This window comes from Pelecanus crispus, chromosome 20, assembly GCF_030463565.1.
Source record: "Pelecanus crispus isolate bPelCri1 chromosome 20, bPelCri1.pri, whole genome shotgun sequence".
Lineage (NCBI taxonomy): Eukaryota > Metazoa > Chordata > Aves > Pelecaniformes > Pelecanidae > Pelecanus > Pelecanus crispus.
The window spans coordinates 3,214,053-3,234,379 of record NC_134662.1 but is presented as its reverse complement, the minus strand read 5'-3'; the positions used below and the strand labels follow the sequence as shown (position 1 = coordinate 3,234,379).

Here is a 20,327-nt window from a genome sequence, read left to right as displayed (position 1 = left end):
TCCGCGTCCTTCAGCCGGGTTATCCCGGACTCGTGCCACCGCCCCAGGAGCAGCGGGGCTGCCGGGCTCCCCATGGGGCGCTCCGTGGCCCCCGGGGGCCCAGCCGGAGCCCGGGGGCCCTGCGGCTGCAGGCTGGGGCCTTGTCCCGGGTGCAGCACCGTGCGCCCACCGCGCCCCGGGTGACGAGGGCACGGCCAGGGCACTCGGGGACAGCCCGGTGCCCGAGCTCTGTCGCTGCCCCCGGGGGCAGGCGGGGGCCGGCGGCCCGGCGGGGTGCGGGGCCCCGCGGGTTCCCCCCCGGCCCCGGTGCCCCCGGCCCGGCCACGCTCCTCCCCGCCCGCAGGGGGCGCTGCAGCGCCGGCGGCCCCTCTCGCGCCCGGGCCGGCCCGCGCATGCGCAGAGCGGGGACCCTGCGGGGCCGGGGCGGGCGGAGCCGCCGGGCGATGGCAGCGCCCGACCGGCGTCGGCGGGGCCCGGCGGTGCCCGGTGCTGGTGCCGGGGCGGGGCTGACGCCGGGCTCTGCCCTACCGCCTCCTCCTGGGAGCTCGGGCTCGCCTGCCGCTCTGGTGGGGCCGGCGGCGGGAGCCCCCCACCGCTCCAACAGCGGCGGCGCCGCCGCCCCGCGGATCACCGCCCGCAGCGGCCGTACCGACTCCCACCCACCCCCCCCCCCCGGGGCCGGTTGCCCGCCCGAGTTACCGGCAGCGGTGGGGAGAACTTTCCCCCTCCGCTGCGGCTCGGGCAGAGCCGGGGCGGGCGCTGCCGGTCCCAGCTCCCCCGCCGGCGCCGGTGCAGCCCCGGTGAGCGGCCACGTGGTGCCGCCCCGGCGGAGCCGCCCTCCCGACGACCATAGAGCGCGGCGGCCGCTGCGGGCCAGAGAGGCGCGGCGGCGCATGCGCCTCGGGCGCCGGGGCCACAGGCCCCGCCCCCCGGCCGGCGCCGTCGTATAAGAAGGGGGCGGTTGACGTCAGCGTTCTCTTCCGCCCGCTCTGCGCTCGCCAGCGAGACAGGGCTGCCGCCGCCGCCGCCATTACTGTGACCCCCCCGCCGCGGAGAATCCACCGCCATCCGCCACCATGGTGAGGCCCCGCGTCCTGCCCGCCGCCATGGGGGGCCGAGCGGGCACCGCGCTCGCTGCGGCGCTGGGGATGGCTGCCCCGGGAGGGCCCGCGGGGCGTTGGCGGCGGCCTGTGGTTGCGGGCCGGGCCGGGCCGCTGCTGAGGGGAGAGGGGTGGGGCTGGAAAGCGTGCCGCGGGGGAGGGGACGGGCCCCGGGGAGACCGTGCGCGGCTGGGTCTCGGGGGCCCCGGGGGTCCGTGTCAGCCCGCGCAGGGCCCTGCTCTCCCGGTGCCGGGGCTGCCGCGGCTGTGCCGGTGGGCCCCGGTGGTGCTACGCCCGCTCTGCGGGGAGGGGGAGCGGCGGTGATGTGGCACCGGGAGGCTGCTGGCGCCGGCGCCGGGCCTTTGCGGTGGCTGCCTTATGTAACGCTGCGGCCTGGGCCGGGGCCGGGCGGACCGGCGCCCCGGGCTGTCACCCGCCTGCCGCGGAGCAGCGACCGAAGGAGGGTTCGGGTTTTAGGGGGAGGGTGCCTCAAGGAAGCGGTGACGCTGAGCCGGGGAGGGAGCGCGCTGGGCGGCCGCGCTGCAGGCCCAGGCCCCTCTACTCGCACCCGGTGTCTGCGCTGCCCTTGCTGTGGGTTGTTCCTGTAACGCAGGCTGCGCCGGCAGAGCTGATGCCCGCGTGACCATGGCAGGTATTCGCGGTGTTGGTTGGGTTTCTCAAAATTGCCGAAGCCGTTTTTCTATACCCTGCGTTTCTCTCTTCCCCTCCTCCTTCTCATTCCTCAAGGTGAACTTCACAGTAGACCAGATACGGGCCATCATGGACAAAAAGGCTAACATCAGAAACATGTCTGTGATTGCCCACGTTGATCACGGCAAATCAACCTTGACCGATTCTCTGGTGTGCAAAGCTGGTATCATTGCCTCTGCCCGCGCGGGGGAGACCCGTTTCACCGACACAAGGAAGGATGAGCAGGAACGGTGCATTACCATTAAATCAACGTGAGTTCTCTCCCTTTGGGCACCTCAGTGCTGCGCTGCGTGGTCTGAGCTCGGCGGGGGGTGGGGGGCTTCGAGTCCTCCACTGGTTTGATCATGAGATGAAAGAAGACGGCGTCAGGCATTCTCTAGTCTAGTTCAGAAGCTCGTCTCTTGCTTGTGAGGATTGTTTTAATGAAAGAGCAAGAACTGATTGGCTTCTGGTGAATCATAGAGCACTACTTTGGTGACCACTGGGAAATAGAGGTGCAGTGGCAGCTTCAGCCCTCCATTTTAGCACTGGGGCTGCTGGATATGGCTCATGTCTGCTGGAGTCCCATGGATGTGGTGTGGAGACTGCCTTGGGAGCATCGCTGGCGGCTGTGTCACTGTGGGCAGTTTGAGGACCCTGAGGGGCATGAGAAGGGATCAAAAACGAGGTTGGCCCTAGTAGAAAAAGCATAAATCCTTGTTTGAAAGAAACAGAACCCTCTTTGGGCACTTTAAATGGCATGGATTCAGAAGAGGTTATGATTTCAGAAAAGCGTAGGAAGGGCAGATTTTTGCCTGCGCTACTTCTGTCTCCCACACTGGCCTCCCAGGAAGATGCCTTAGGAAATCCTTAAGCCCAGGCACAGCTGTCTGTGTGGGATACAAAGCTGTTTTTGAGTGTCAGGGAGGGGTAACGTGTGGGTAATAATTAATAGCTTTCTTTTTTTTCAGAGCTATTTCCCTATTTTACGAGCTCTCTGAAAATGATTTGGCCTTCATCAAGCAGAGCAAGGATGGTTCTGGTTTCTTGATCAACCTGATTGACTCTCCTGGACACGTGGACTTCTCTTCAGAGGTCACTGCTGCTCTTCGTGTCACTGATGGTGCTCTGGTTGTTGTAGATTGTGTCTCTGGTAAGGTTTTCTGCAGCTGTACGCAACTGGAGCGTGTGTTGGGCGAGTTTGAAGACGAGGATAGCTAATTCCCCTGTGCTTGGCAGGCGTGTGCGTGCAGACAGAGACCGTGCTGCGTCAGGCCATTGCTGAGAGGATCAAGCCTGTTTTGATGATGAACAAGATGGACCGAGCGCTGCTGGAGCTGCAGCTGGAGCCAGAGGAACTCTACCAGACCTTCCAGCGCATTGTGGAAAACGTGAACGTCATTATCTCCACGTATGGAGAAGGAGAAAGCGGCCCCATGGGAAACATCATGGTGAGCGGAAGGCTGTGTTGGAAATTAGTGAGAGGGAGCTGCTGTGGCTCTGCACTGTCTCAAGTGGAGAAGTGAGAGTAGAATAACAAAGGTACCCATGCTACCCAGGCTTGCGCTGGTTTGGAGCTCTTGCTAGCTTTCCTTCCAAATCTTCTGTTAGTTCAAGACTTGAGCAAATAAAGACTGTAAATATAGGAAAGTGTTTTTTCCCTTTGCAAAGGGTGCCCTTGTTTGGTAGGACGCTTTCTTGCCCACATCACACCTGTGATGTTGGGTGATGCGAGATCATGGGCTCCTACGCAGCATCACTCCCCTGGCTGCCTTCTGAAACGGAAGGCCATAGGTGTTGGCCAGTTCCTGTGCTCTGAGCACTCCCTGCTGGGCTCCCGGGAAGCGGGCAGGGCTGTCGGCTTTGAGAAAAAGCTTGCGCTTTGTTCCCCTTGAGCACTCTCCTGCATGCTGCAGGTTTCCACGTATTGCTGATACTCCCTGTGAAGGACAGGAATCTTACTTGCACACAGATCTACGTAACTGCTGAGGTGTCTGAGTATGTAGTTTAAGTGACAAAAACCCGATCTAGTTCTGCAGTGCAAAGCTAAAACGGTGGGTGTGTGGCCAGGCTGTCCCCAGACCTTGGAGGTGGCCACTGTTGGAACTGCTCAAGGGTCGCATAGTCCTGAAGCTCCACCTTGAAACTCTTCTTGTACTTGAGCGTTTGGGACTGAGTAGGCTGACTGCTGTAACGCTCTGTGGCTGTAAGAGCTGCGGCTGTTCCTCTGTAACCCAGCTCTCCTGTTCCCTTTCAGATCGATCCGGTGCTTGGTACTGTCGGCTTTGGCTCTGGCCTGCATGGCTGGGCTTTCACTCTGAAACAGTTTGCTGAAATGTACGTTGCAAAGTTCGCTGCCAAGGGTGATGCCCAGCTGAATGCATCTGAGCGTGCCAAGAAAGTAGAAGACATGATGAAGAAGCTGTGGGGAGACAGGTGAGGAATGGAGGCTGTTGATTTTAATTCCAGATCAGCTCTGTGTGGCTGCAACCTGATGCTGTAGGAAGTCAGTAAGGAGGGAAGATACGGTCGTGCCTGCTTACAGCCCTGTCCCAGTGACTTGGTGCATGTGGTAGCAAAAGAACTGTTTCCCATGAAATCTTTGCAGAATAGGAAACACACAGATAAATGGGGAGGGGATGGTGAGTTTGCAGTGCAAGTTAAATGCATTTTGGGGAGCTCTGAAAACCTGAGAGTGATGGGGGAAGGTACAGAGATGGTTCTTAACTCAGCAGCTCTTTCCTCTGGCCTGGGCAAGCAGAACAAGCCATGCTTCTGCAGCTGAACTGAGCATTGATACTTGTCTGATGTGATTGATTCTCCAGATATTTTGATCCTGCTACTGGCAAGTTCAGCAAATCTGCTACCAGCCCTGATGGAAAGAAACTGCCCAGGACCTTTTGCCAGCTCATCCTTGACCCCATCTTCAAGGTGAGTTCCTTAGCGTTCAGCCCTTGCTGGTGCTTTATGCTCTCTGGTTCAGTTACAGTGAATGATGATGGAAAATTTCTTCACTTTGACCTGACTTGTGTGATTGAAGAAATTTAAATATCTGACACAAGCCTAGTTTGTTACTCTGCACAGACAGGGAAACTGGTAGTAGACATTGCGCAGGCAAGTGTGTGTCTGAGCCTCCAAATGGATTCAGCTCGGTGATGAGCAAGAACAGAGATTCTCTTCAGAGACGTTTGCGCTGCTGCTTCAAACTAGGTCAGCGGCGACGTTCGTAACTGCTGCTGTTGTTCCAGGTTTTCAACGCAATCATGAACTTCAAGAAAGAGGAGGCGGCTAAACTGATTGAGAAACTGGACATCAAGCTTGACAGTGAAGATAAGGACAAGGAGGGCAAACCCCTGCTGAAGGTGAGATTGGTCTGAATCATCTGTGGGGAGGAGATGAGTGGTTGTGCTGCTCCAACTGTGTCAGCTTACTAAGCAGCTACAAACCCTGCTTGGGTGGGAAGGTGTTGTTGGTAGCTCGGAGGTTGGGGAAGCAAGGGAAGGGTAACTGCCGGGTTGTGAACAATCCGACTGGGTCTTACTCCTTTGATCTCTGCTCAGGCTGTGATGAGGCGGTGGCTGCCTGCCGGAGATGCCCTGCTGCAGATGATCACCATTCACCTGCCTTCTCCCGTCACAGCCCAGAAGTACCGCTGTGAGCTGCTCTACGAGGGACCCCCTGATGATGAGGCTGCCATAGGTACGATGAGCTGCTGCTTTGCTGCCAGGCGTCCCTTCACACAGGTGCTCAGTGCTCCAGCATGCCCGTAGCTGCCATCTTCTCCAAGTACACAGCTCAGTAGCTACTGTAATTCTGGAGTCTGTAGCTTTTCTGGTATGGATGAAACAAGCTCATGAGCTTTACTCTGGAGGACTGAGCTAGCTAAGTAACGGGAGACTAGCCAGGGTATATGCCAAAGGCTCAGGCTGAGCCTGTGTTCATTTAAAATATCTTTTGGCAATGTGATCTTTCTGCCTGGCTGGGCTGGCCAGCTGTCTGCACAGAAGTGAACGGGCTGGGACAATACCGGGCCCAGGTCTTGTGTGGTGATTTGGGGCGAGTGGGGGGACAGGGCATGTATACCAAATGTGAGGAGCGGTGCTGAAATAGGTTGATCTCTCTCCCTCCTTCCAGGTATTAAGAACTGTGACCCCAAAGGACCCCTGATGATGTACATCTCTAAAATGGTGCCAACCTCCGACAAGGGACGTTTCTATGCTTTTGGACGTGTCTTCTCTGGTCTCGTCTCAACTGGCTTGAAAGTCAGAATCATGGGACCAAACTACACACCTGGCAAGAAGGAGGATCTGTACCTGAAGCCAATTCAAAGGTCAGTCCTGGCTGGGTGGAGTGTGCTCGGACCCATGGTTCAGATTTGTGGTTCTAGTACTGTCTTGGGTCTCTCCTCGTCTCTGAGGCCAGGCAAGGCACTTGGCTGCGGACTTCAACTCTGCTGCCCCAATTCCAGGATACTGCCTGGTGGGACCTCATCTTTCAAACTGCATTAAAACAACTTTCTCTTTTACCAGGACCATCCTCATGATGGGCCGCTACGTTGAACCCATTGAGGACGTGCCTTGTGGAAACATTGTTGGTCTGGTGGGTGTTGACCAGTTCCTTGTGAAGACTGGAACCATCACTACCTTCGAGCACGCTCACAACATGAGAGTCATGAAGTTCAGTGTCAGCCCTGTTGTGCGTGTGGCTGTGGAAGCCAAGAACCCAGCTGACCTGCCCAAGCTGGTGGAGGGGCTGAAGCGTCTTGCCAAGTCTGACCCTATGGTGCAGGTGAATGTCCAAAATGGTTTTGGGGACAGGAGAAATTCTGGTCCTGCTGGCACAGGAGGCTGCTGCCTTCAGTCATGGCTGTGCTGGGGGTGTTGGCAGAAAAGTCTTGAACTGAGTATCAGTCCCAGCCCTTCCAGAGTGGGAAGGAATACTGCCTTTCATGTGGGTTTGGTGCTGAGTCATCCACAGATCTGTGGAAAGAGCATCTAAAAGCAGCTCTATGAGTCAAAGACAAAAATCGGAGACAGGCACTAGTATTCTATGTGCGAGAGCTTTTGTTGCATTGCAGTCGAAAGCCTCACCTGCTGTATAAATGGTCTTTTCAGTGCATCATTGAGGAGTCTGGGGAGCACATCATCGCTGGTGCGGGGGAGCTGCACTTGGAGATCTGCCTGAAGGATCTGGAAGAGGACCATGCGTGCATTCCTATTAAGGTAGAGGGGCTGCAGTGGCAGAGCTGCTGGTGGGCTCGGAGCGGGTATCTGGTGAGCTGCGGTTTGGTTGGTGGCTCAGTGCCCTTCTCTGCTCTTTGTCACCGCAGAAATCGGATCCTGTTGTGTCCTACCGTGAGACGGTCAGCGAGGAATCCAACGTGATGTGCCTTTCCAAGTCCCCCAACAAACACAACAGGCTGTACATGAAGGCCCGGCCCTTCCCTGATGGCTTGGCTGAAGACATCGACAAGGGTGAGGTCACTGCTCGTCAGGAGCTGAAGCAGCGAGCTCGTTACCTGGCTGAGAAGTACGAGTGGGATGTCACCGAAGCCAGGAAAATCTGGTGCTTTGGTCCTGATGGCACCGGCCCCAACATCCTGACCGACATCACCAAGGGAGTGCAGTACCTGAATGAGATCAAGGACAGCGTGGTGGCCGGCTTCCAGTGGGCGACAAAGGAGGTGAGGGGCAGCGGTGGGGCTGGGATCGCTCCCAGGGCAGGTGGTGTGTGGTGTCATGAATGGCTACTGCATGTCTTTTCAAAGAAATTTTGGAAAAACTCTGATTTACAGTGCAACATATTTATAATTCAGAAGTATCTTTTAGGATAAATGAAACTCACTGACAGCTGGAATGAAGATGTCATACCAGTTTAGACACACATAAAATGCACAACCTCAAGACACAAAAGTTTTCTCCCAGGACTGCAGAGAAATTCATCATGGCAGCACATACTTAAAATTTTAAAAAGCTTTTCAGAGAGCAAAATGCAACAGCAGGGACAGAAACTAATAAGATGAATAACATGACTGGCATCAAAAGAAAACTAAAGGTATTCCCAGAGCCTCAGCAAAGATCTGGCCTTGTTTACCAATTACTTTTTTCAGGACTGGACAGGAGATGACTCCAAAATAACAAGTTGACAGGTAGACTGGGAACAGCAACAGGAGAGGGTTGTTTTTCTTTTCCTGTTCACTTTTTTTAAGTTAGTCTCAGTCTGAAGAAGGTGCTACACCAACCACTTTTTTTTGTCCCAGTAATGTGAAAAAATTACTTTTCCTGGCCAAATATTTGGGTGGCAGCATCATAAATGTGTGTCAGCACTTCTGCTGCTGCTGCGAACCTGGGAACTGTTGCGTGAAGATGCTGGTAGACGGTTTCAGTGCCTGAAGGCTTCTCTGAGGAGCTGCCGTGGTGACTCGGGGGCAGGAGTCGCTGATTCTTAGGTCCTGGGTAAGGAAGATGACTTGCCAAATGGCTCCTTGCTGTGCCAGGCAGGCTCTTGTGCTTCCTGCTCCAGCGCCCGCTTCCAGGGAATGCCTGTAAGCCGAGGGACCGGCGCCTTCTGGTAGGGAATGCCAGCTGTCCCCCGCCACGGTGTTGGTTGACCCCCTGCTCTGCTTTTCCAGGGGGTCCTGTGCGAGGAGAACATGCGTGGCGTTCGTTTTGATGTACACGATGTCACCCTGCACGCCGATGCCATCCACCGCGGAGGTGGGCAGATCATTCCCACTGCCAGGAGATGCCTCTACGCCTGTGTGCTCACTGCTCAGCCCAGGCTCATGGAGCCCATCTACCTTGTGGAAATCCAGGTGAGGAACCTCTGCTTGTCCCAGAAGATCCTGGGCAAAGAAAACGTGAGCGGGCAGTTTGCAGTCCTGATGCCTCTCTCTTGCAGTGCCCAGAGCAGGTGGTCGGTGGTATCTACGGTGTGCTGAACAGGAAGCGTGGCCACGTGTTTGAGGAGACCCAGGTGGCTGGCACCCCCATGTTTGTGGTGAAGGCCTACCTGCCTGTCAATGAGTCCTTTGGTGAGTGTGTGGGTCCTGGGTGCTCCCCTGGGTGTGCGGTGGCTCCTGGGAGCTTGATGCCAACCCTGGGAAGGGAGGAGATCCTGGAGTCCAGCTGTCTGATGGCAACGATTGTAGAATTGTGGTTTAGGCTGGAAAAGACTCTTAAGATCATTGAGTCCAACTGATAACCATGTGCACCACTAAACCATGTCCCTAAGCACCACATAGAATCATTGAATTGTTTAGGTTGGAAAAGACCTTTAAGATCATCAGTCCAACCATTAACCCAATGCTACCATATCCGCCACTAAACCAATTAAGGGTAGAGTAATAATTAATTTCATGTTTCCTGGCTTGGTGGCTGGATTATTTTTTAGTGAAGGTAAAACTAGAATAGAATCACTCAGGTTGGAAGGACCTCATAAGATGATCAACCAACACCACCATGCCCACTAAGCCATCTCCCAAAGCACCATGTCTGCCTGTGTTTTGAACACCTCCAGGCATGGGGACTCCACCACTTCCCTGGACAGCCTGTTCCCAGTGCCTGATAACCCTCTCAGTGAAGAAATTCTTCCTGATACCCAGTCTAAACCGTCCCTGGCACAACTTGAGGCTGTTTGCTTTCATCCCATCACTTGTGACCTGGGAGAAGAGACCGACATCATGGAGCGGTTTGGGTTGGAAGGGACCTTTAGAGCTCATCCAGTCCCACCCCTGTGCAATGAGCAGGGACACCTTCCACCAGAGAGGCTGCTCAAAGCCCTGTCCAGCCTGAGCTGCAATGTTTCCAGGGATGGGGCATCCACCACCTCTCTGGGCAACCTGTGCCAGTGCTTCACCACACTTACCATAAAAATTTTCTTCCTTCTATCTGGTCTGAATATCCCCTCTTTTTAGTTCAAAATGATTCCTCCTTGTTGTGTCTCTACAGGCCCTGCTAAAGAGTCTGTCCCCATTTTTTGTAGAAGTCCCCTTGAAGTATTGAGGCTGCAGTGAGGTCTTCTGGAGTCTTTTCCAGCCCCACCTTGGGGCTGAGCCCTGCTGCGCTTGGCATCTGTGTAGGCTTTTGGGTGCCGCTTTGGGTTCCTTTTCTCTAGACGTGCCGGTGGTGACCCGGGGCGTGGGTTCTGCTCTAGGCGACACCGAACGAGGCCTGTTCTCCTTCCACCTCACCCCTTCTCTTCTTCCTCGCAGGTTTTACAGCAGATTTGAGGTCCAACACGGGCGGCCAGGCTTTCCCCCAGTGTGTCTTTGACCACTGGCAGATCCTGCCCGGGGATCCCTTCGACAGCGCCAGCCGTCCGTGCCAAGTGGTGGCCGAGACCCGCAAACGCAAAGGGCTGAAGGAAGGCATCCCCGCCCTCGACAACTTCCTCGACAAACTCTAATTAAACTCGTCGGACTCTTGGGGGGGGAGGGAATTAATTAATTAGCGTTAACGCCCATGCGAAGGGGTAGATGCCCGTGACCGCCATCTCTCTGCATTGTTAATTAATCGGTTTCATAGCGATTTGAGACTTTAAATGAGGAATTGGGGGAGGGGGGAAGCGCCTTCTAGGTTTCTGTGTTGCACATGACTCATCTTTGCCATTGTAACTAAAACATTTCCACTAGATTTGCCCAATTCTGTATTTATTTGACTCAAAAAAGGGGGGGGGGGGGGGGGAGGAAGTACTTTCTTCCCCAAAACCGGCATCAATCCATGCAAAGGAAAAGGGGGTGGGGAAAACCTCTCTGCAGTGTGACTGTCCGTCGTGACCATCGCCGCCTGTATTAGTGCCACTGGAATTAATAAAAATCGGATCGTTGGTGATCGATGAGCTGTGGGTGCTTTGCCAGGCGGGAAAGGGGCGCCCCCTTGCGGGTGGGAGGACCTGTGGGGGGGGGGGGGCAACGCTAGCGCGCCCGCCCTTTTTGGCTCCGCCCACGCTTGGCTCCGCCCACCCGCCTCACGGCGGGTGGGCGGAGCCAAGCGTGGGCGGAGCCGGCAGCCAGTGCTGGAATGCGGCGGCGGCGGCGGCGGCCCAGGTGGGAGCGGAGGGGGGCCGGGCTGTGGGGCGGGGAAGGGGGCTCGGGGGTCTGTGAGAGGGGCGATGGGTTGGGTTTGGGGCAGGGGGGGTGAGAGGTGGGGGGGGCTGGGGGGTCGAGGGGGCGGGGAGGGGGCTGTGAGGGATCGGGGGGGGCTGTGGGGCGGAACAGGGGCTGTGAGGGATCGGGGGGGGGCTGTGAGGGGGTTATGGGGCGGGAGAGGGGTTGTGAGGGATCTGGGGGGGGCCTGCGGGGCGGGAGAGGGGTTGTGAGGGATCTGGGGGGGGGCTGTGGCGCGGGAGAGGGGCGACGGGTTGAATTTGGGGGGGGGGGAGATGGGGGGAGCTGGGGGGGAGGTGCTGTGAGGGATCGGGGGGGCTGGGGGGTGGGAGAGGGGCTGTGGGGAGTCTGGGTGGGGGGCTGTGAGGGAGCTGTGGGGCGGGAGAGGGGCTGTGAGGGATCTGGGGGGGCTTGTGGGGCGGGAGAGAGGCGACGCATTGAATTTGGGGGGGTAAAGAGGTGGGGGAAGGTGGGGGGGAGGGGCTGTGAGGGATGGGGGAGCTGTGGGACGGGAAAGGGGCTGTGGGTGGGGGGCTGTGAGGGATCTGGGGGGTCCTGTGGGGCGGGAGAGGGGCAACGGGTTGAATTTGGGGGGGTGAGAGGTGGGGGGGGCTGGTGGGGAGGGGAGGGACTTTGGGTGTGGGGGCTGTGGGGGATCGGGGGAGGCTGTGGGGCAGGAGAGGGGCTGGGGGGGGCTGTGAAGGGGCTGTGGGACAGGAGAGGGGCTGTGAGGGGTCAGGGGCTGGCTGTGGGGCAGGAGAGGGCCAACAGGTTGAATTTGGGGGGGATGAGAGGTGGGGGGGGCTGTGGGGCAGGGAGGTGCTGTGCAGCCTATGGGGTGGGGAGGGGCTGGGGGGGGCTGTGAGGGGGCTGTGGGGGACTGGGGGGGGCTGTGGGGCAGGGGGGGCTGTGGGGTGGGAGAGGGGTGATGGGTTGAATTTGGGGGGGGTGAGAGGTGGGGGGCCCAGGAATAATCAGCAGCTCGGCCCCAGCTGCCCCACGGCGCAGGCCGGCATGGGGCTGCGCCGCTTCGGGCTCCCTGCCCCCTGTCTCCCCGGGGGATCGGGGTCCCTGCGCCGGGTCCTGGCCTGGTCCGTTGCTGGTGTTGGTGTGTGGCTCCCGGAGCACAAACCCCCCGTTCTGGTGCCGCAGGTGCTGATCCCCGGCTGCTCCCTGGCGTCCTCCTCCGCTCGCAGGGTCGGGGCGGCTTCGGCTCAGCCGGGGCCCCGCAGCCATGTCCACCTTCCGGCAGGAGAGCGTGGAGGACTTCTATGAGATGGGGGAAGAGCTGGGCAGGTGAGTGACACCCCACCGCGCTCTGGGGGGGCTTCCGTGGCTGCATCCCCTGCCTGAGCACCGGGCCGGGAGCTTCACCCTGCTGCCGCAGCACTCATGGTGTCCCCGCGCTGGTGGCATCCCCTGTGCCACCCCTGTGCTCGCTGCATGCAGTGGGTCTGCAGGCAGAGGACTGTGCTGAGAGCCAGGCACCTCTAGCAGCTATATATTAAAAAAATAAAGGTGATTGTTAACGTTAAACTCGCTCCTATATCTGGGCAGGCCTAGCGGCTCCCTGCAGAGCTCCCATCCCGTCCGGCTTTTTGGCCATGGCTGCCGGGCTGGTGCTGGCAGCTTCCGGCCCTTCTCTGTTGCTGCTGCCTGGCTCTGCGCCTGTGGGACAGATCTGAGGGTGAATCACTGCATGCAAATGGGATTTAATCATCCAGGATGCAAAGGCGGTAGTGGTGTGGGGGGGAGTGGGCTGGGTTTGGATCCTTTGGCACTGCCTCGGCCACGCCAGCCCCGTGCTGGCACCGCTGGGATGTGGGGTCTGCCGCAGCCATGGCTGCCGGGGCACCGGGCTTCTTGGGCACTGGGAAATAATTGTGCAGTGGAAATGTTTTGGGTGGTTTTAGCATTTTTTTTAAAAGTGGGGGGAGCTTCCAGAGACTTGCTCCGGGTCCCTTCAGGGCTGCGCTGGAGCTGCAGTCTGGTGTGAGCCCTGGGGATGGACACGGTGCCCGGGAGTTGGATCCCAGCTGGGCAAGGCCGGTCCCGGCCCCGCTGGGGTCTGTGGGTGGCCCTGGCCATGACCCGGGGCCGTACAAAGGAGCGTTGGGTCCAGGCACGCGCGGAGGCGGGTGACGGCAACCGCACGTCACCGGGAGGGAGCAGCCCGGGGGCGTGGGCCAGATCCTGTCCTCAGGGGAAGGTGCTGAGGGGCCCCTGTGCATCCCAGCAGAGGGGCTGTGGGGGCTCGGCTGGGGTGGGGAGGGACGAGGGTCAGGTGCCCAGAGCCCTGCCTCCCCTGGCCCCTGACCACCACGCACTTTGAACTAAGTTGCTGGCTGCACTTTCTCCTATTCCAGGCATTTCCCTGCCCTGCCCACCTTCCCCATTGGAGCTTTATGGTTCCCCGGCACTGCTGGGCTCTGGGATTTGCTCCTGGGAGCAGCCCGGGGGCTCCTGGCTGGAAATGGGGGCCGATGGGCATCTCCCGCCCTGGGTGATCACAGCAGCACCCATACAGCCTGGGGAGGGTCAGCAGCTGTCGCAGCCCTGGGAGGAATTCCCTTCCTCCAACCCAGGCAGCGCTGGGGTTTACACGCCTGCTCCGGTGGTCCCAGGGTGTGTAAGCCCCGGGAGCGTGCCGGGAGCAGGCGGGCATCACCGGCTGTGTGCCAGGAGGGCTCCGATTCCCAACAGACCCCTGGGAACTCATGCGTCCTCCCGCGCAGCGCAGCCTCCCCGTGCGCAGCGTCCCCCGTCCTTGTGCCGGTGCTGACCCCGCTGCCAAGCCCACGCCGGCACGTACAATGCAGGAGGTCCTCTCCTCACCTCTTCCCCGCATCCCGCAGCGGCCAGTTTGCCATTGTACGAAAATGCCGGGAAAGGAAAACGGGTCTGGAATACGCGGCCAAATTCATCAAGAAGCGTCGGCTGTCGTCCAGCCGTCGGGGCGTGAGCCGGGAGGAGATCGAGAGGGAGGTGGACATCCTGCGGGAGATCCAGCACCCCAACATCATCACGCTGCACGACATCTTTGAGAACAAGACGGACGTGGTGCTGATCCTGGAGCTGGTCTCGGGCGGCGAGCTCTTTGATTTCCTGGCTGAGAAGGAGTCCCTGACAGAGGAGGAGGCCACCCAGTTCCTCAAGCAGATCCTGGATGGGGTGCACTACCTGCATTCCAAGCGCATCGCCCACTTTGACTTGAAGGTGAGGTCTGGGAGGTGCGAACGCCCTGTGCTCGGCAGCTGGGGAGCGGGGACGAGCATCCAGGCTCCTGTGGAGCAGCAGGCCCGGCTCTGGGATCTCTCCCTACCTGAGGCGTGCGTTCTCTCCTCCCGCAGCCGGAGAACATCATGCTGCTGGACAAGAACGTGCCAAACCCTCGCATCAAGCTCATCGATTTCGGCATCGCCCACAAGATTGAAGCTGGGAATGAATTCAAGAATATATTTGGGACCCCGGAGTTTGTAGGTGAGATCCGGCTGGCGGTGTTCCTTTGGGGCTCCCCCGGGCTCTGAAAGCTTTGGCGTAATCCCGGAGAGATGCCCACAGCCCTGGTGCCCCGGACAGGCTTCTTTCCCCCAGAATAAGCCCGTTCTCTCCCCTCTTTCCTTCTAAAGCCCCAGAAATTGTGAACTACGAACCCCTGGGGCTGGAGGCCGACATGTGGTGAGTGAGTCCCCTCCTGAGTGCCAGCGCCGGTCCCTGGGACCGGGGTCGTGCCGGCATATCTCCCCTCTCGCCGAAAGCGCAGGGAGAGGGGACCAGCGGTGCTCTGTGGGGCTTCATCCTCGTCTTCCTCTCTCTTCCAGGAGCATCGGAGTCATCACTTACATCCTGTGAGTATAAAGGGAGTCTGGGGGAGACGGGCTCTGCAGGGCGAGTCCCCCGCCTCGGGCTGTTGCCTTTTTGGGGTGTCACAGCCCACTCTCGCCGCAGGCTGAGCGGAGCCTCCCCCTTCCTGGGGGAAACGAAGCAAGAGACCCTGACCAACATATCCGCTGTCAACTACGACTTCGACGAGGAGTATTTCAGCAACACCAGCGAGCTGGCCAAGGACTTCATCCGCCGCCTGCTTGTCAAGGACCCCAAGTGAGAGACAGGGAGCAGAGCTGGGGATTTCCCTGGGAGAGGGGAGGGTCCCTCCTGCGCCGACCCCCTGCGTACAGGCAGCTCCCACGCCTCCTGCCCGTGCTAGGGTTGAGCTCGGAGCCTGCCTGCTGCCAGCCCATCCTTTGCCCATCCCTGTCGTGCTGGTTGTTTATAAATCCCATTTATTCCTTCCGCCGTTTGTAGGATTTGGTGTTGCAAAACATTTTGAAACCAAAGTCTCTTCCCCATGTCAGGCGTGGGGTGGATTCTGGGATCACCCTGAGGGGTGCAGCAGCTCAGCTGAAAAAGAGGGAATGGGGTTTGGAAGGGGTGAAGGCCTGACTGGAGCACCTGGGACCCTGGGCCGGGGCAGGAGCAGTGGTGCTGTTCCTCGGTCGGGAGGTTTGTGCAGGCTCTTCCGCGTGTAAGAGCACAGGTCTTATGAGGAGCGGCTGAGGGAACTGGGGTTGTTCAGTCTGGAGAAGAGGAGGCTGAGGGGAGACCTTATCGCTCTCTACAACTACCTGAAAGGAGGTTGTAGGGAGGTGGGTGTTGGTCTCTTCTCCCAAGTAACCAGCAATAGGATGAGAGGAAAAGGGTTCAAGCTGCGCCAGGAGAGGTTTAGATTGGATATTAGGAAAAATTTCTGCACAGAAAGAGTGGTCAAGCATTGGAACAGGCTGCCCAGAGAGGTGGGGGAGTCCCCATCCCTGGAGGGGTTAAAAAAATGGGCAGACGTGGCACTTTGGGACATGGTTTAGTGGGCATGGGGGTGTTGGGTTGATGGTTGGGCTGATGATCGTAGAGATCCTTTCCAACCTTAATGATTCCTAGTTTTTACTTTCATTAAAAATAATCCAGCCACCAAGCCAGGAAACATGAAATTGCTACTCTCCCCTTACCTGGTTTAGTGGTGGACTTGGTAGTGTTAGGTTAATGGTTGGACTGGATGTTCTTAAAGGTCTTCTCCAACCTAAACGATTCTATGATTCTATGATTCTATTTGCTCCTGGGAGGCTGGCTGAGGGCATGGGGGCTGGATGCGGCCCCTGCCTGGGGCGGCCCCTCGGTACAGCCAGCTTGCCTGGGCTCATCCGTGCCCAAAGGCGGTAGGATCCGAGCTGCTCTTCCAGGAGTTTGACTGGGACAGAGGCGGCAAAGCCTCTGCCCCTCGCTCGCAGCCTCGCTGTCATTGCAGGAAGCGGATGACCATCGCTCAAAGCCTGGAACACCCTTGGATTAAGGTGAGAAGTTAAAGAATCGGCACCTTTTGGGTGTTAAACATCTGAGGGGTCAAGGGTGGGTGTTGATGCACCGGCAGCTCCCCACTGCTCTTCCAACCCCCAGCTGGGGCTGGTTTGGTGCTGTTGGTGGCCACGCTGCCGGGGGACCATGGGTGGGTGCCGAAGCCGTCCGGCTCCTGCTGTCCTGGCTGCACCCCACGCCTGTGGCCATCCCTCTCCACAGGTGATCAAGAGGAGGAACGTCCGCAATGAAGACAACTGCAAGAAGCCCGAGCGCCGCCGGCTGAAGACTACACGCCTGAAGGAGTACACCATCAAGTCCCACTCCAGCATGCCGCCAAACAACACGTACATCAACTTTGAGCGCTTCTCCAAGGTCATGGAGGAGGTGGCTGCAGCCGAGGAGAGCCTCCGTGAGCTGGAGAGGAACAAGAAATCCTTCCAGGAGGACATCGAGGCCCTGCTGTCCATCTATGAAGAGAAAGAATCGTGGTACAAGGAGGAGAATGAGAGCATCAGCCAGGACCTCCGCCAGATCCGGCAGGAGCTGCAGAAGACGGAGGCCCTGAAGAAGCAGGCGCAGGAGGAGACCAAGAGCGTGGTGCAGGTGGCGAACGGCCTCAAGAGGCGTTACCGAAAGCTGGAGAACCACTACGAGGCGTTGGCCAAGCAGGTGGCCTCGGAGATGAAGTTCGTCCAGGAGCTGGTGTGGTCCATTGAGCAGGAGAAGCTGCAGAGCGGCGAGGGAAACGGCAGCATCCGCTAGCTCGGCCGGTGCCGGGGCTGGCTGCCCTCGGGCTGAGGTCGGCTCGTCCTTCCCAGCTCCCCCCCTCTGAGCCGCAGCGGCAGGCGGTGCCGAAGGGACTTTGGTGGCTCTGCCCCTTGCTCGCCCAAGGAGCCGGTCCACCGACAGCCTTCGGTGAACGGCCCCCGGCTCTGCTGGGCTCGCGGTGCGTGCCGGGGGCATGCGCCTCCTTGGAGACGCCGCCTCAGGGGGCTTGGGTTGCGCTCACCTGGGTTTTGGCTTCCTGTGTGCGGCTCTTGCTTGGCTTGCTGTCTGCTGCCGTCTGCGTGCTCCCCGTGCTCCCAGCTGCTCCTCCCCTCGCTGCCGCAGGGCTCGGGGACCTGTTCTCCCCTCCCCGTCCCACCTGGGGCCTGGGTCTCGGAGCTGCTGCAGCGCCCTGCCTGGGGGGGCCTTGGTGGGGAGACCCCTCCTCTAACCCCTGGCAGCAGCTCAGCATCTGCCATGCACGAGCTGGGACCGAGGAGCGATTCCTGCACGGCCCAAGGCGCTGCAGCCCCATGGGTGACCCCGGCGTCCCCTGCTCCCTGCTGCGGGGCATCGCACCCCTGCTGCAGCCACCCCGGCCCTCGGTCCCACCGGGCGCTCCCCCTTTTAACAAAATAAAGGTTTCCGTGCTCTGGGACGGCCGTCTTGGCTCCTGCCGTGGGAGGCCGGGAGGTGGGAAGCGGGCAAGGACGTGCCATGGGGTGTCAGCTCCTCTGCTGTGCCCCCGGATGGTGTTTGCGCTCCCATCCTGGGGGAATTGCCTTAATTTGGGAGGGGAAGGGTGCTTTTTTTTGCCTTATCAGCCCCAACGCTGGCGGAGGAGCTCCCTGCGGGCTTGGAGGGGGCTCTGGGGCTGGGTTGCAGGATGCTCCCAGGCCAGGGGAGCCCCCAGCCCCTCTCGCCTCAGACCCCGGGGGAGGTCTGGGGGGCTCGGGGAAGGCTTGGGGCTGGTCCTGGGAATTGGAGAAGGTCTGGGGGGTTTGGGGAGGTCCCTGGGGCTCGGGGAAGGCCCATGGGTGTGGGGAGGGTCCCAGGGTTTCTGTGAGGTCTCCACCCTTTTCCCCAGGGATCCCCCTTTTGCAGGGGACCAGCCAGATCCCATTTTGCATGGGAACAGGAATTATCCCCGATATTATCGGGGCCAGGAGGGGCTGCCGGGCTCTGGCATCACCAGGAGATGGGCTGGCGAGCACGGGAGAGCAGCTGGTGGCCGGGGCTGGGGGGGCCAGCATGGGCCGGCCCCTGTCCCCTTGCCTCCGGCCTCCTGGGGTTGCGGGGGGACGAGGTCCCGAATCGCAGAGCATGTGCGAGAGCCCGGGGCTGCATTTCCGCCGGGAGCACCGAGGGGTTTCTGCTGCCCACGGCCCTGTGGCGATGGAGCCAAGATTCAGCTGAATTTGACCTGGGGGAATCACCGGCCAAATCCCAGCGGATGGCAGGCATCCCTCTGGCTCGCCAGCACCCACGGCGGCGGGGGCAGCGGCGGGTTTTCCTCCGGCCGAGCTCCAGGCCGAGGGAATTTGCTCAATTTGGGCTTTATTTGTCCCCCCAGTGTCCCCCCCGCCAGCTCCCCGGGGGTCAGGGCTGGCGGCGAGGTGGGCACAGCCCGGGTGGAGGGGACGTGCCCTGTGTCCCCGTCCACGCCAGCTGTTGGGCAGCCCCGCATGCCGGCTGCGGCCCGCTGACGTCCCGCGGGGTGTAGGTTTCATCCCAACCCGCAGGGCATGCGGGCCCGGGGATAATTTTAGTCTGTCCCATTTTTCCAGGCCAAGGCGCTTGGCAGCCAGGGGCGACGGCGTGACCGCCCAGCCGGTGGCAGCATCCCAGGACAGAGCGGGATCGGTGCCACGGCCCCGGTGTGCTGGAGGGGGGCTCCGGCCATGGTGGGGGACACTGGAGCCTGGTTGGGGGGCTTGGGGCCATCGTCCTCCCCCCGGCGCGCTGCGTTCTGGGGGCTGGGGCTCGGAGGGGAGGCTTTGGGGTGCGGATTCAGCTGGAGTCCCGGGCATTTGATCCGCTCTCGCAGGGCTGATTCATCACCAGAGCCAGCGTGTGAAAGGATGTATGGAAATCCTATAGCACCAGTTGTTGCCGAGCTGTGCAAAGTTCACATAGTGCTAAGGCTTCCCAGATGCTCCTCGCGCCGCGGGTTCCTGTTTCGAGGCTCTTGGAGGTCGCTGGCCATTCACCCTGTCCGGCGCGGCTGTCTCCTCCGCAGCCACCCGGCAGGTACGCTGCTCCGGAGGGAGCAGGAGATCTCATCCTGGTGGATAACACCAAGCATTTTTTAAAAAGCAGAATTGAGGATGGGTTTCGTTGCCATTGCGCTCAGGGTGACCCACTTTAGAGGGTTTTAAGTTGCGCAGCACCGGCGTGAGTTCAGCAGTACCGATGTACCACGTACAGCTGCAAAGAAGGGGGAAAATACCTCCCGCTCGCCGCGGAGGAGGGCTTACTGGGGAGAGCGTCCAGGAGGTGCACGCTCCAGGAGCTCAGCTAATGCCAAACAGCGCAGGGACGAGGGCGGTGCTCGGAAATGACGGGGTGCGCTGGTCCCCAGATTTCGGCGATGTGACATACGGGGACGTTCTGCCTCGGTTCCCCTCTTTGCAACTGGAGCTAACGCCGCCCTGGGGTGTTTTATATTCTCTGCGGACAGAGAATATCGAAGCACCTTTTTTAGCCTTGGATTTTTGCTCCCTTAGAGGCTGGCTTGAAGCGAGCGTGATGTCTTTTCCTTTATATGTCTTCGTGAAAGCAAAATGGTTGCGCATGGCTTATCAGGTGAGGGTTAAACCTAGCTGTTAGCGCAGGGGAAACCCTGCTGGAAATTACATGCCAGATCTCTCTGGGGAGCTGAGGCTGCTTTTTTTTTTTTCTGCCAGTGAGCAGAGCTGCAGCTAATCTGTGGGAAACGCTCCATGTAACGATGTCAAATGGACTTACAAGGTATCGGTGACAAGTCGCAGCACACCGTCCCTGGCCCAGGCGTCCCTCAGCTTTGCCATTGACGAGCGCCCGGCCGTGTAACGGTGTAATTATAGTTTTGTGGGTCTCTCCAGGCACGCACGGGGTTGCACACAAGGAAATATGCCTTTTTATAGCTTGTGGAAGCGTGGGTGATACCATCAGTATTTGCATCTCGTTTCTGGCTGTGGCGTCCCCGTTCCGGCCAGACAATCGGAAAATATCGGTGTAACACGAGGACGAGGAGGCGGATCCAATTTGCTGCTGGTCTCGCTTCTGGCTGCTTCACCAGGTGGTTTGAAAACACCCCTTGAAACAGGCTTGGTGGT

At 59.4% G+C, this 20,327-nt stretch overlaps 2 protein-coding genes and 1 non-coding gene across 4 annotated transcripts; all 3 read left to right on the top strand.

Moving 5' to 3' along the window:
• Positions 1 to 986: 986 nt before the first annotated feature.
• EEF2 (eukaryotic translation elongation factor 2) lies at positions 987 to 10,428 on the top strand. Of its 2 annotated transcripts, XM_075723485.1 has the most exons (15): positions 987 to 1,079; positions 1,848 to 2,062; positions 2,762 to 2,943; positions 3,030 to 3,241; positions 4,048 to 4,226; positions 4,616 to 4,721; positions 5,039 to 5,152; positions 5,351 to 5,489; positions 5,925 to 6,120; positions 6,320 to 6,578; positions 6,905 to 7,012; positions 7,120 to 7,473; positions 8,422 to 8,604; positions 8,691 to 8,823; positions 10,003 to 10,428. In XM_075723485.1, the coding sequence occupies exons 1-15, from the start codon at positions 1,077 to 1,079 to the stop codon at positions 10,194 to 10,196; spliced, it is 2,577 nt and encodes an 858-aa protein (XP_075579600.1). In that variant the 5' UTR covers positions 987 to 1,076; the 3' UTR covers positions 10,197 to 10,428. The 2 variants fall into 2 exon arrangements, with proteins under 2 accessions (XP_075579600.1, XP_075579601.1); XM_075723486.1 differs by lacking the exons at positions 8,422 to 8,604; positions 8,691 to 8,823; positions 10,003 to 10,428 and adding an exon at positions 7,619 to 8,358.
• Positions 4,780 to 4,848, top strand: LOC142595512 (small nucleolar RNA SNORD37). Its single transcript, XR_012831784.1, has one exon. It is a non-coding gene; the product is annotated as a small nucleolar RNA SNORD37 (small nucleolar RNA).
• A 1,676-nt stretch (positions 10,429 to 12,104) lies between the features above and the next one.
• Positions 12,105 to 17,007, top strand: DAPK3 (death associated protein kinase 3). Its single transcript, XM_075723550.1, has 8 exons — positions 12,105 to 12,192; positions 13,752 to 14,112; positions 14,247 to 14,376; positions 14,526 to 14,574; positions 14,718 to 14,744; positions 14,845 to 14,997; positions 16,196 to 16,241; positions 16,465 to 17,007. Exons 1-8 carry the CDS (start codon positions 12,131 to 12,133, stop codon positions 17,005 to 17,007), a joined length of 1,371 nt encoding a protein of 456 aa, XP_075579665.1. The 5' UTR covers positions 12,105 to 12,130.
• The last annotated feature ends 3,320 nt before the right edge of the window (positions 17,008 to 20,327 follow it).